General features: G+C 32.6%; 1 protein-coding gene across 1 annotated transcript in view; it reads right to left on the bottom strand.

The window, feature by feature from the left end:
• Positions 1-2,494: 2,494 nt before the first annotated feature.
• The window catches only part of LOC129224709 (glucose dehydrogenase [FAD, quinone]-like), a 51,916-nt gene continuing 41,518 nt past the window's right edge, over positions 2,495-12,892 (bottom strand). Inside the window, exons 10-11 of the mRNA XM_054859259.1 lie at positions 6,494-6,716; positions 2,495-2,705 (exon numbers count right to left, since the gene is read on the bottom strand). Of these exons, the coding sequence (XP_054715234.1) occupies positions 2,564-2,705; positions 6,494-6,716 (365 nt within the window). The 3' untranslated portion in view covers positions 2,495-2,563. The remainder of the gene's footprint in view (positions 2,706-6,493; positions 6,717-12,892) is intronic.

Below are 12,892 nucleotides of genomic sequence, written 5' to 3'. Positions count from 1 at the left end.
GCCTATAAAATCTGTTAAACGAAAAAGTGGAAGCTCTCCTTTTCAGGAAACGTAGTGCTCAGTGGTACTAATAAACTAAAAAAAATAAATTTTTGAAACTGACATATTTGAGAAAAATCAAAAACATTATTTTAATCTTTTTTTTTTTTTTCAAAAGACTGGAAAAAACCTAAATCACATATTTCAAAATGTTGCATATGTTTTTAAACAAGAAAAAAAATCTTCTTTACTAATAATAAAGCTGAATGTCTCTCTGTCCGGAGGATGTCTGGATGTCTGTAGGATATCTGTAGGATGTCTGTAGGATGTCTGTGACGCGCATAGCGCCTAAACCGTTCGGCCGATTTTCATGAAATTTGGCACGAAGTTAGTATGTAGCATGGGGGTGTGCACCTCGAAGCGATTTTTCGAAAATTCGATGTGGTTCTTTTTTTATTCCAATTTTAAGAAAAAAAACTATCATAAGATGGTTAAATTACGAAATTACCATAACGTGTAACCGTAACATGGGCACAAGCCAATTGGCGAGATATGAAATTATCATAACGTGGAACCGTAACATGGGCACAAGCCAATTGACGAGATACGAAATTATCATAACGTGGAACTGTAACGTCGGTACAAGCCAATTGGCGAGAAAATTCACCATACATTATTTGTAAATATACAAGCGAACCAAAAGACCTTTAATTTTTCTATTACGGGCGAAGCCGTGCGGGTGCCACTAGTTTTAAATAAAACAAACCGCAGCAAAATATGTTCTGCCGTTTCTGAGATAATGTGCTTTAAAGATTTTGACGAAAATCCCAAGTGAGAAATCATGACAGGACTGCCATCTTTGGCAACTTGTATCTCGGACCAGGATATTTTTTGAGCTAAAAAAAAAAAAAAAAAAAAAAAAAAAAAAAAAAACATATTTCTTATTTTTTTTACGAATTTTAACATATGTTAAATTCAAAAAAAAAAATCCAAGACCATCATGTTACAGCCTTTGTTGAATTGACATGGATTCTACCAAATGTTTTCCCCTTATTTCTAGCAGTTCAATGCTAGAATAAATGGAAAAACATACATAATTGCCATTTGCGGCATTTAAGAATGTCAGACTCCTTTTTGTCTTCTTAGTGTGCGCGCATAAGTGAAGTTGTCTGATGTGTGACGCTGCCCCTAGAGACACAAGCATTTGGTCTCAGGCACATGTCTGCTCAGTTTGCGCGCTGCCTAACAATCCCCTTTTTAAAATATCCATTTTAAATTTCATTAGATTTCTATCTGCGTGTATTTTTAACTTAAATTTCAGCGTGTTTTAACATATTTAGTATTTGTATTCTTCCCTTTTATTATTTGTCAGAAAAGAAGTTACAGTAAAACCTGTGAATTTGACCACCTCTCTAAGTTGTCCGCTTTTTTTAGGCACGGAATTAGCCCTTATCATATAAATCAACATCTGTAAGTTGACCACTAAAGTAGGGTACCGCAAGTGGTCAACTTACACAGGTTTCACTGTGTACAAAAAATAAATAAATAAAAATATTTATTTATTACAGTAGTTAAAACACTGTGTGTGCAAATGTATCTCACGTAACTCAAAAACTATGCCATAGGAGTTTGAAATTTCGTTTGCAGATTCAGAGTGAGGTCTTCTAGTCGTGCACCTCCCTTTTGAAGTTACATTCTGATGTTCCAAAAGGGTCTTCTACACTTTTTGAACCATCAGTTAATTTCAATGCAAACTCAAGTGATGTCTGATGTTGTAATTTGGTGACCACTTGGTGATATATCGCTAAGGTTATGGTCACTAGCTTGGCCATATACCACCAAGATGGCCACTAATTTGGCGAAATAAATTATTTTTCGAATCTGGTTTAGTTTGGCGATGTTTAGCAAGCAATCCATTGAATCATGTTTAAATTAAGGTATCGATATTAGGAAAATGAATGCTATCTGTAAAACACTTTTTTGCATCGGTTCGCAACTAAGTAGGCGTGTAATTGGAAGTATTTTTTTACTATAGAACTACTACGTTGTATTTTTGTTCTTTATACATGTTTCATACAGTTTTTATGCAGATTTTGATTTAAAACACAAACACTAAATATGAGCATTGCCTTTCTTTACATTTGAAAGTACAATTCTTGGTACCTTTTCGTTGCAAGTAGATCACATTTGGCAACTTTTTTACTTTTTTTACGTTACTGAAAACAATAACGAGATCTTACGATTTTTTGAGACTGGTACATTTAAGACTTTTCAAACTTTCTGGTTATAAGACTTCCCCTCCCCCAAAAAAGGAATATTTGGTTCCCTTTTCATTTGTAATGGAATTTTAATAACATGTATATTTCATTATTGGCATTTTACTGAAACTGGATGAAAAATCAATGAATATTGATGTACTCAGTGGAGAACTGGTAGTGTATTACCAAGTTACAATTTATGCCCTTGATTTTCAAGCTAAAAGTAAAATATCGAAATTATTTTAATGACCTAGTAGTTCCTAGTAAACAAAAATGAATATTTATTTAAACTGTACATAATTACTCAACTAAGCTTTTTATGTTGCTTAGTCATCACAATCGATAGTTTCCTTGATTATATCTGATGCTTTTTCTGCAACCATAATGGTCGGTATGAGGGTTGGGCCCCACGGTATTGTGGGCATAATAGAAGCATCTACAACTCGCAGATTCCTTATGTTTTTCACCCTGAAAAAAAAAAATCAACTAAAAACATTCAAATTCATATACTATTTGATAAAAAAGAAAATTATAAAATAAGGAAATTTTAATATTTCAATAAAAGTGCATACACAGTTGAACTCGGTTATTAGGATGTGTCAAAAATTAAAGATTCTAATTAGTTGTAATGTAATTGGCAATAGAGAGAGAGCTACAATAAGAGGTTGAAAAATACAAATATTCATGTTTAAGAAAGAGCTATTATTTATTACTAATCGTACATTGCAAGAAAACTACTAATACATTCAGGAAATTTTAACTTTTATTCTTATAATTTCGGGTGTTTGGAAAACAGTTTTGGAATAGAAGGATGATAATCAATAGAAGGGACATGAGGTAAATTTCATTGGAAAATGTGCAGCTTTGTCACAATACAAACTTAATTGCCTTCTGGTATATGTGAGTTTGGGCTTTGTTCTATATAAAAAAATAAACTTTGCCGCTTGATCTTTAATAAGCCATGTAAAAAAAAATTTTTGTTGATGCTTCCAATTCACAGTTAAGTAATATTTAGTGAGCAGGTCCTTTCTACATACATTGTTTGATATTTCAAATATTGATTACAAGATGTTTTACTGCAATTATCAAGTTTTCTAAAAGTAGCAATATATTGAATTGAATGCTCTATAATCTACATATGCAGTTAAAACAAAAACTCGACTGTTTCTTCTTTTTTTTTCAATTCATTTTATATTTTTTTAAAAGGGAAATCTAACATCCAAAGTACAGCATTATTTCATTGAATACCATTATGAATTCGGATTTCTATAGGGATGTATAAAAGTTTCTCATATCTAAAATACCATGGCGAAATATAAATCATTAGGCAAATTTTTCAGCTATCTAGAAAGCGGAGACCTGAGTTGTTGAGAAACACTGGTACAGTGACAACATTTGATGTGCAAACAACTGTCTTGTTCTGAGATAACTTTAGAAGAATAATATTTTCATTACTTAACTTTCACAATTTTTTTTTGTGTTGCTTTTCCAGCGGATTTCCTAGCCAATCACGTAAAATACCTGTTTTTTTTTTTTTTTTTTGAGCAATCCGAATTGCTTGTTATCCTCACTTGACTGCTAATGACATTCCGGTTCCTTTTTCAATGTTCCCACGTAATGATCATCTCTAATATATGAAGCAACATCTCATCCATATTTAATGTATATCAATAGTTAAATATATTTATTTATTTCATTTTACAAACTGCCGAATGGCAACACCTCATTGTTGAAAAGTAAGAAGACGCACGAGATAGTGTTTGATAGATTGTTAATTTAATTGAGCGACTTGGCCGTGGTAGCCCGATCGGCAGAGAGTCGGATTCGGGGCCGGAGGGTCCTGAGCTCGAAACTCGATGGTCGAAGACCCACCGTCGTCATTAAAGGGGACTGGGCGGCGTTAAATATGCTCGTGGTCTCAATGTCCTCCAAGTGAAACGATACCTCTGGGGGTGCTAGCACCAGGTAGCTATTAGCTCCTGGACTAGTTCTAAATTCTTATTAACTGTTCGATCCGGTGATGGTGCTGCCATCTATCGGTATATAAAATAATGGAGGCAAGGCACTTAGTATGCAGTCCTCGACATAAATACAGTTGTAGTCAGTTGTGACTCTGAATAGGAATAGGAATAGGAATTGAGTGACAACTTCTTGGGGTGTAACAACGTTATGTGTGATGTTAATAAAGTTTGATTGTATTTTATTATATAACTAGAGGCCCCGACAGACGTTGTTCTGTTCAAACTTTAAAAATTGAAAAGTTAAAAAAATTCAATAAACTATCAAGTGTTTACACCGTTTTATTGAAAAAAAATAAGTAAAAAAATTATTTAAACTGTGCTTGGTGTCAGAATGCGTATATTTATTACAACTTGATTTATCTACAGCCCACTGAGCAGTTTTATGAACCTTTTTTTCTCCCGGACTTGATGGCTTGTTCCTTTAGCCATAATCAAAGGATAAAAAGCGTCCTCCGATATTAAGTGTAAAAAACTAACTACCCAACTGGAACAAACGGGAAATCCCGCTGCAATATCCCCCATATGAAAAAGAATAAAACAATCGAAAGGATATCGTTTAAAAAAAATGATAAAAGTAAAAACTGTTCTCAAAATAAGTGAAAATCACTCATCCCCGACCCCCACTCCTGATGTAAAATAAATACATTCTTCAACTAAAATGACTTAACACTCTTTAAAAACAAAAAAACAATTCTTTGAAGTTTGAAATATTTCGCTAAATAAACAAAAAATACAATAAATTACATTAACAGTAGTTTTAAAATGTAAGCAAATGATCACGCAACTCTATTGTTTATAGCCAAAGTCGCCAAGCCATCACGTTACTGTAATCCAGCTGATCAGTGAGCGAAGCCAACTCCGACCGATTAGCGGTCCGATCTTTTGAACGAAAACTTTTAAAACTTCATACATTGCCTAGTTTGTTCTTTGCAGCAAAGGTAAAGATCTTCCACTGCACTGATCTTTTGTGTACAGAACTACCCTATTGTAATTAATCTGGACGAAAATAAAATTTGTTTCGTCTTTAAATTCCATCATCTTTTCCTTTAATAATGTACTGATTAGTTTGATAACCTTTAAAGTATTCTTGACATTGGTGTCAAAACTCAGATGGCTTTCAGAGGAGAAACAAATGTTGCTAGGTTTCGGTTCAACTACGACGCCAGAACACACGTTTTGCGTGAACCTTCCAGTACTTTACTTTAAAATATATCTCGGGACCTAAAATCGTTGCTTTCAAGAGAGAAATGAAGGCTTCACTTTCTCTCTCTACGTTTTATCCAGGGGCGTAGCTAAGGGGGGGGGGGGGTTTGGGGACAAAACCCCCCCCGAAAAGTTAGTCTGAAAAAAAAAGAGAAAAAGTAGAGAGAAGAGAAAGAAAAAAAAAGAAAAGGAAAAAATTCCAAGCGATTATACACATATATATATATATATATATATATATATATATATATATATATATATATATATATATATATATATATATATATATATATATATATATATATATATATATATATATATATATATATATATATAAAAGAAGTAACCCCCCCCCCCCCCGAAAGTCGGGTCTAGCTACGCCACTGGTTTTATCTATTCTCAATTGACGTATCACAGTAGGAAATTTCATTACAAAAAGCAGAGTTGGCTTTCTTATCGTCCTTTGGCAACGGGTTAATTATTTATTTCAGTTCTCGCTCAACAATAGGTTAAAATAAATATTACTCATTTGTGAGACATAACCATCCAATGTTAAAATTAATTAATTAATTAACAAAAACGTTTCCGATTCGATCCATCGCGCTTCGAAACCATGCTTGCCGCAATTTAATTACACACAAAAAAAAATGATCAAAATCGGTCCAGCCGTTTAAAAGCCTTATGGTGACAAACGTCCGCCCAGAAGATTTTTATATATTAAGATTGAGTCAAATTTATATACGAACTAAGGGAGTTGGTTTAAACCTTCCCGACTTCCTCCTTACCTTAGGTTGGCTTATACCTTATAGTTTTGTCATGCTTCGACGAAAACTAACCGATGAAGAACGTGTTATCGCGCTGCTAACGTGCTAAGATGTTATCACAATTCGGACTGCAAAAACATCTTTTGAATGCATCTTGCCAACATTCAAATGAAAAGGGCCCATCGCCAGACACACTTATACAGTTTTTTTTTCTGTACCTGATGACTTACTTCCTGGATCCACAGAAATTCAATTCTTGGAAACGTACCTTAATTGTGGATCAACTACTGCTGTCCTGTCATTAGGATGACCCATTTTCGCAGTCCCAACGTAGTGACCAGTTGTTACAACAAAAGTTCTTACAACGCAAGTAAGATACTCTTGAGTATTGCCAGCATAGCCTTCACATCCAGGCATTAAATTTTCGAAAGGTTGTGTGCCTACTGCCCTCATGGCAGGGTCCGACATTAACCTGTTGCAGCTTCTTAGACCTGTAGAAATAAAGAAAAGACATTGAAATTTAAGGCCGTTCTATCTGTCTTCACAACACAGTGCTGTTAGGACTAACTGGACTGGTGGAAAAGAGAAGCAATTTTTTGCAGTTAGAAAAAATAGTAAACGTAAGTAAAACGTTGCAATTTATTTTTAACACTCGGAACTCATTATTTTGTGTAATTTCTACACAGTAACTCATTGCAGCACTTAATCGTGAACAGTACTGATTCAACACACCCACCCTAAGTTTTCAGATTTTTTTTTTTTTTTTTTTTGACTTTAAAATTTTTGACGGTCATTTGGAGTTAAAAGTGTTATTCTTCACAAAAAGTTCTGCTATTTTGTTAGCAAAAAAAAAAAAAAAAAAACCCATTGGAAACAAAAACCTCAAATTCAACGTCGGGGAAGATTTTTTGTATGCAGAATGTGTGTACTAAATTTGAAATGAATCGGTCAATTGGTTTTAAAATGGGAGTGACCACAGACTTTGAAAAAGTGGTTTTGAAAAAAACAAACACTTGTTTAAAATTTTAGGAGCTAAAAAGCAACAATTGCAGTTCTATAGAGTACAGTCTCTCTAGCAATTTCATTCTCTGAGCCTCTCCCTTTTTCATTTTTTATTTATATTATACTAGCAGTCCCGTACCCGGCATTGCTCGGGTAATGGAATTAGCAGGGGTTAACAGTGCTTGGTGCATCTAGTTTCGAAAATCCCCTATAATAATTACTTATTACCTATAACTTTTTCAAATTTTGGGAAGATTCCGAGACCCCTGGACTCCTTATATATATGCCCTTGTCCTTAACCGATCTTTAACTGTTATTAACGATCCTTTTAAAGTATTGGTTATCTTTGCAAACACAGGTCATCCACATTTTATTGTTATACCTATGTTTAAGCTAGAACTTCTTTGTATACAACATTTTTAGTTTTTTTTTCTGATGCTAAAATTATTAAACTGCTTAATGAACTGGCTTTGGAGCAAGCTACATAACATTGGTCGTGTGAAAAAAAGTCTTCTCTTAAATCGATCCCTGCTACTTTTAATGTCTGTTCTTGTGACTTATTAATGGTTATTGCAAAGCAAACTTTAACAGGAAACTGCAATCTTCTAAATTCAAAAGGATAGTCCGCCTGTGATGATGTTCTTAAAAACTTCGTTTCTAGTTTTGAAAAAATAAAAGCAAAAGAGAAACATTATGATTTGACTTGAGAAAAGCCTCGAAGAATCACGTGAGAAACAAAAACAATATCAAATTTATAGTTCGCAATCGACCAAAAGTTGAGATGAAGTACTGAATAATGATTTGAATGGAGGAAAGCCTTCGAAAATAAGGGATTTGAATTTCAATGACAGGTTTTTAATTTCGCGGAAATTAAGGGTTTTTAATTAATTTCTCCCGAACTAATTGAGATTTCGAAAAATCCTTTCTTAGTGGTTACTTTTGTAATCATGCGGACATGCCTGCCAAATTTCAAGTCTGAAGCTTCAGCGGTTTCGGCTGTGCGTTGATATATATATATATATATATATGTTATCTCAGGACATTGATTTTTATATATTAAGATTAAGAAAGGGGCAATGTGTTTTGGCTAGGTAGCCTAGCCAGAAGTGTCCGAAAGTATTTTTTATCAAATTAATATTGTTTGAAATTTTGGGGTAAAAATGACGCATTTGTTATTGAAATAAACTATACTCTACTTCAAAGATATATATTTAAAGAACTTGAAAAGTTATGATAGCCGCAACCTATTGGCAGCCACATGTAAATCGGTACTATTGGTACTAGCAACCCGCGACTGGTTGCCACTCTGTTATAGACAGTTCGTACGACTGCATTTGTACTTCTTTTCTTCCTAACTTGCCACAAGCGTGTTAAATAATTCATATTATTTTCATGAGAAGAACTTTTTACCTTATTCTGATTTTTTTTACATCAATTTTTACTTTCTTCTATATCTTAATATATAAAAATCAATGTAATGAGATAACATATATATATATATATCAACGCACAGCCAATACCGCTGAAGCCTCGGACTTGAAATTTGGCAGGCATGTCCACATGATTACGAAAGTATCCACTAAGAAAGGATTTTTCGAAATATCAATTAGTTCAGGAGAAATTAATTAAAACCCCTTAATTTCTGTGAAATTAAAACCTGTCATTGAAATTTAAATCCCTTATTTTTGGAGGCTTTCCTCCATTCAAATCATTATTCAGTACTTCTTAACTTTTGCTCGATAGCGAATTTTAAATTTGATATTGTTTTTGTTTCTGACGTGATTCTCGAGGCTTTTCTCAAGTTAAATAATAATGTTTCTGTCTTTTGCTTTCATTTTTTTCAAAACTAGAAACGAAGTTTTTAAGAACATCATCACAGGTGAACTATCCTTTTGAATTTACAAGAGTGCAGTTTCTTGTAAAAATTTGCTTTGCAATAACTGTTAACAAGTCACAAGGACAGACATTAAAAGTAGCAGGGAGCGATTTAAGAGAGGACTTTTTTTCAAACACGACCAATTTTATGTAGCTTGCTCGAAAGTCAGTTAATAAAGCAGTTTAATACTTTTAGCTCCAGAAAAAAAAAAAAAAAAACTAAATATGTTGTATACAAAGAAGTTTTTGCTTAAACATAGGTATTACAATAAAATGTGGATGGCCTGTGTTTGCAAAGAAAATCAATACTTTAAAAGGATCTTTGATAACAGTTAAAGATCGGTTAAGGAGAAGGGCATATATATAAGGAGTTCAGGGGCCCCGGGATCCTCCCAAAATTAGAAAAAATTATAGATAATAAGTAATTATTATAGGGGATTTTCGAAACTACAGTGGTGGACAAAATTATAGACTCAATTTTTTTTTCTTTTGTTTCAATTACAACATGACTCAAATTCAATACTTTCATTGAAGTAAATATGAATAGTTGAAGAAATAGTTTTAAAATTAGTACATCTTATCAATTAAATTAAAAATTTCATAAAATTAGAAAATTTGCAAATTTAATATTTTATCATTATGTGAAACCTGGACAAAAGTATAAACTCAGAGGTAAAAAATCCAGGATTACGAGAAAGTTTCGTTCCAAAATGTTAATTTAACGCCATAGAATGAATAAATGTTGCCATCAGTGATTGCTAAAAGTTTTGTTTTTGGAAATTAATGAGAAACATATAAATGCACCGCTGGACAAAATTATAAACTCACTTTTTTTTTTTTCATTTTTTCAATCATAATTTAACTCAGTTAAAAAACATTTTGTTCCAGTAAAGATAAATAACTGACTAAATAGTCCTAAATTCAGTATAACTCATAAACTTTATGAAATAAATAATTTAATTAAAAAAATCTCAACTTTAACATCTTTATAATACATGAAACCTGGACAAAAGTATCAACTCACAAAAGTAAGAAACTCTGAAGTTTGGTAGAATTTTATTCAAATACTTAATCCAATTATTTAATGTCCAAAAATGAACCAATGCTGAATTACAAAATTACAAACTTACAATACTGCATAAACACAATTATAAGCTAACAAAATTTTAATTTTTTTGAGTTTAATTAAGTTACATTTGCAATTACTTCAGTAAAACAAAAGCGTAGATTTAGGAAAATGTAATTTTGCTATTAACATGGATAAATTGAAAAAAAAAAATCAATAGTTGAAATGTTTTAAAAATTAACACTGCATTAAATCTAGCCATTAGTGTAAACTACAAACTTTTAAAAACGAGTTATGCTCCCAGTTTTCTGAATTACCTCGAATATGCGAATGGGCATGTAGATTTCACAAGCGTTTCCAACAGCTGCAGTGGCATATGGTTCCATGCTAAAAAATATTGCCTTTTTTAATTCCTCTATGGTTTGGTACTGGTGCCGATCATGATAAACTTTGCGAACCGTGGTCCCCCAAAGATTTTCAATCGGATTAAGATCCGGACTACGAGCTGGCCATTTGGTAACTTTGATACCCCAGCGCTTGAACCATTCTTTTCTACTTTTCGCTGTGTGTACACTCGCGTTATCTTACTGAAATAACCAGTTACTTCCAGGAATCAGATGAGCAAAAGGTAAGAGATGATCTTCCAGTATTAATTGGTAATCTTCAGCGTTCTATCTTCCATTAAGAAATGCCAATCCTGCTTTACCATACTGAGAGAGTTATTTATCTTTACTGGAACAAAATTTTTTTTAACTGAATTAAATTATGATTGAAAAAATGAAAAAAAAAATGAGTTTATAATTTTGTCCAGCGATGCATTTATATGTTTCTCATAAATTTCCAAAAACAAAACTGTTAGCAATCGCTGATGGCAACATTTATTCATTCTATGGCGTTAAATTAACATTTTCGAACGAAACTTTCTCGTAATCCTGGATTTTTTACCTTTGAGTTTATACTTATGTCCAGGTTTCATATAATGATAAAATATTAAATTTGCAAATTTTCTAATTTTGTTAATTTTTTAATTTAATTGATAAGATGTACTAATTTTAGAACCATTTCTTCAACTATTCATCTTTACTTCAATGAAAATAATTTAAACTGAGTCATGTTGTAATTGAAACAAAATTTTAAAAAATTGAGTCTATAATTTTGTCCACCACTGTAGGTGCACCAAGAACTGTTAACTCTGCTAATTCCATTACCAGAGCAAAACCGGCTACGGGAATGCTAGTCTAATATATAGAAGAAAGTATTGGATTCGTGCAAATTTTCGAATTTCGAATTTTGACGGATTCGAGCGTTTTGAGGTGTGCTGAGTCCATTTCGACTATTTTTGGAAAATGTCTGTCTGTCTGTGTGTGTTTATGTGTGTCCGTGTGTATGTGTATGTGTGTGACCAGTTTTTTGTGGCCGCTCTACAGGAAAAACTACCGCATGAAATCGAACGAAATTTGGTACACATATGTGCCCCTATGTGAACTTGTGCCCATTGGTTTTTGGCGCGAATTCCTCCAAGGGGGGTGGAGCAATGGGACGTTTTTTGAGTTACGCGTGCTTGCTATTCCTCAGGAAGTAACTGGCGGAATCAAAAAAAATTTGGTCCATATGTTGCCATTAACAGGAACAGGTGCTGATTCAATTTTGGTGTCAATAACTCAAACGGGAGTTGAGCTATACAACGTTTTTTGTCGTCAATTGTGACTGCTGTATCTCAAGAAAAAATGAACGGAATGAAAGAAAAATTTATCGGCGAGTAGCCCTTAGTGGGTATAAGAGCTAATTTTATTTAAGTGTCAACAGCTATAAAGGGGGTATCGCCCCCCCCCCCGTTCTTTTTTTCCATTGTGAGTGCCCTATCTCAAGAAGTAATGCTACGTTCTGGTTAAAATTTGGAATATATGTGAATTCATATGTAAACAGGCTTTGGTTCAACTTTGACGCCAATCGCTCCAAGTGTGTTGATTTTTTTTTTTTTTTTGCGAATAAAAATAGCTTTATTAATGCAACAATAAGAAAGATAAACCAACTAGGTGTACCAACTAGGTGTAATGACCTAAGCTCATCCTGTATTGATCATGTCTTTTATAAATGTAATTACAGAATAGATAGAGCAGTAACAGCTGCAGTACATAAAACAACAATAACCGATCACTATGCATTACTAGTAAAAATTGATAACAAAAAATTATTAGAAAAACATTTGAAACGTAATCGGAGTAGCGAGCAAATAATTAAAACATTCATCGATTATAGAACTTTTGAACAGGATATTAAAGAAATTAATTTCTCTAGCTTAATAGATGAAAACATATGGAGATAAATGAGATTTATAACACTTTTATCAGTAAAATTAAGGAATTCATGGAAAAAAACAAGAAGATAAAAAAAGCTAATGAATTAAAAAAACACTGGATTACACAAGAGTTAGTAAATATGATCAATAAAAAAGAAAAATTATATAAAAAAACAAAACAATTTCCTTATAATAAGGAATATAAAAATAATTATAAAGAATACAATAAACAATTAAAAAAGTTGATTAAAAAAGAAAAAGAGGATTTTTTTCATAAAAAATTTGTCCATGCTGGAAAAGATGGAAGAAAACAATGGAATATTATTAAAGATATTACAGGGATTAAGAATAAGAATTCCATCGATGTAGATAATAGCAATGAACTAGTTGAAAAATTTAATGACTTTTTTATAAATTGTTGCGTG

This window comes from Uloborus diversus, chromosome 6, assembly GCF_026930045.1.
Source record: "Uloborus diversus isolate 005 chromosome 6, Udiv.v.3.1, whole genome shotgun sequence".
Lineage (NCBI taxonomy): Eukaryota > Metazoa > Arthropoda > Arachnida > Araneae > Uloboridae > Uloborus > Uloborus diversus.
This window is presented reverse-complemented; position numbering and strand designations above follow the sequence as displayed.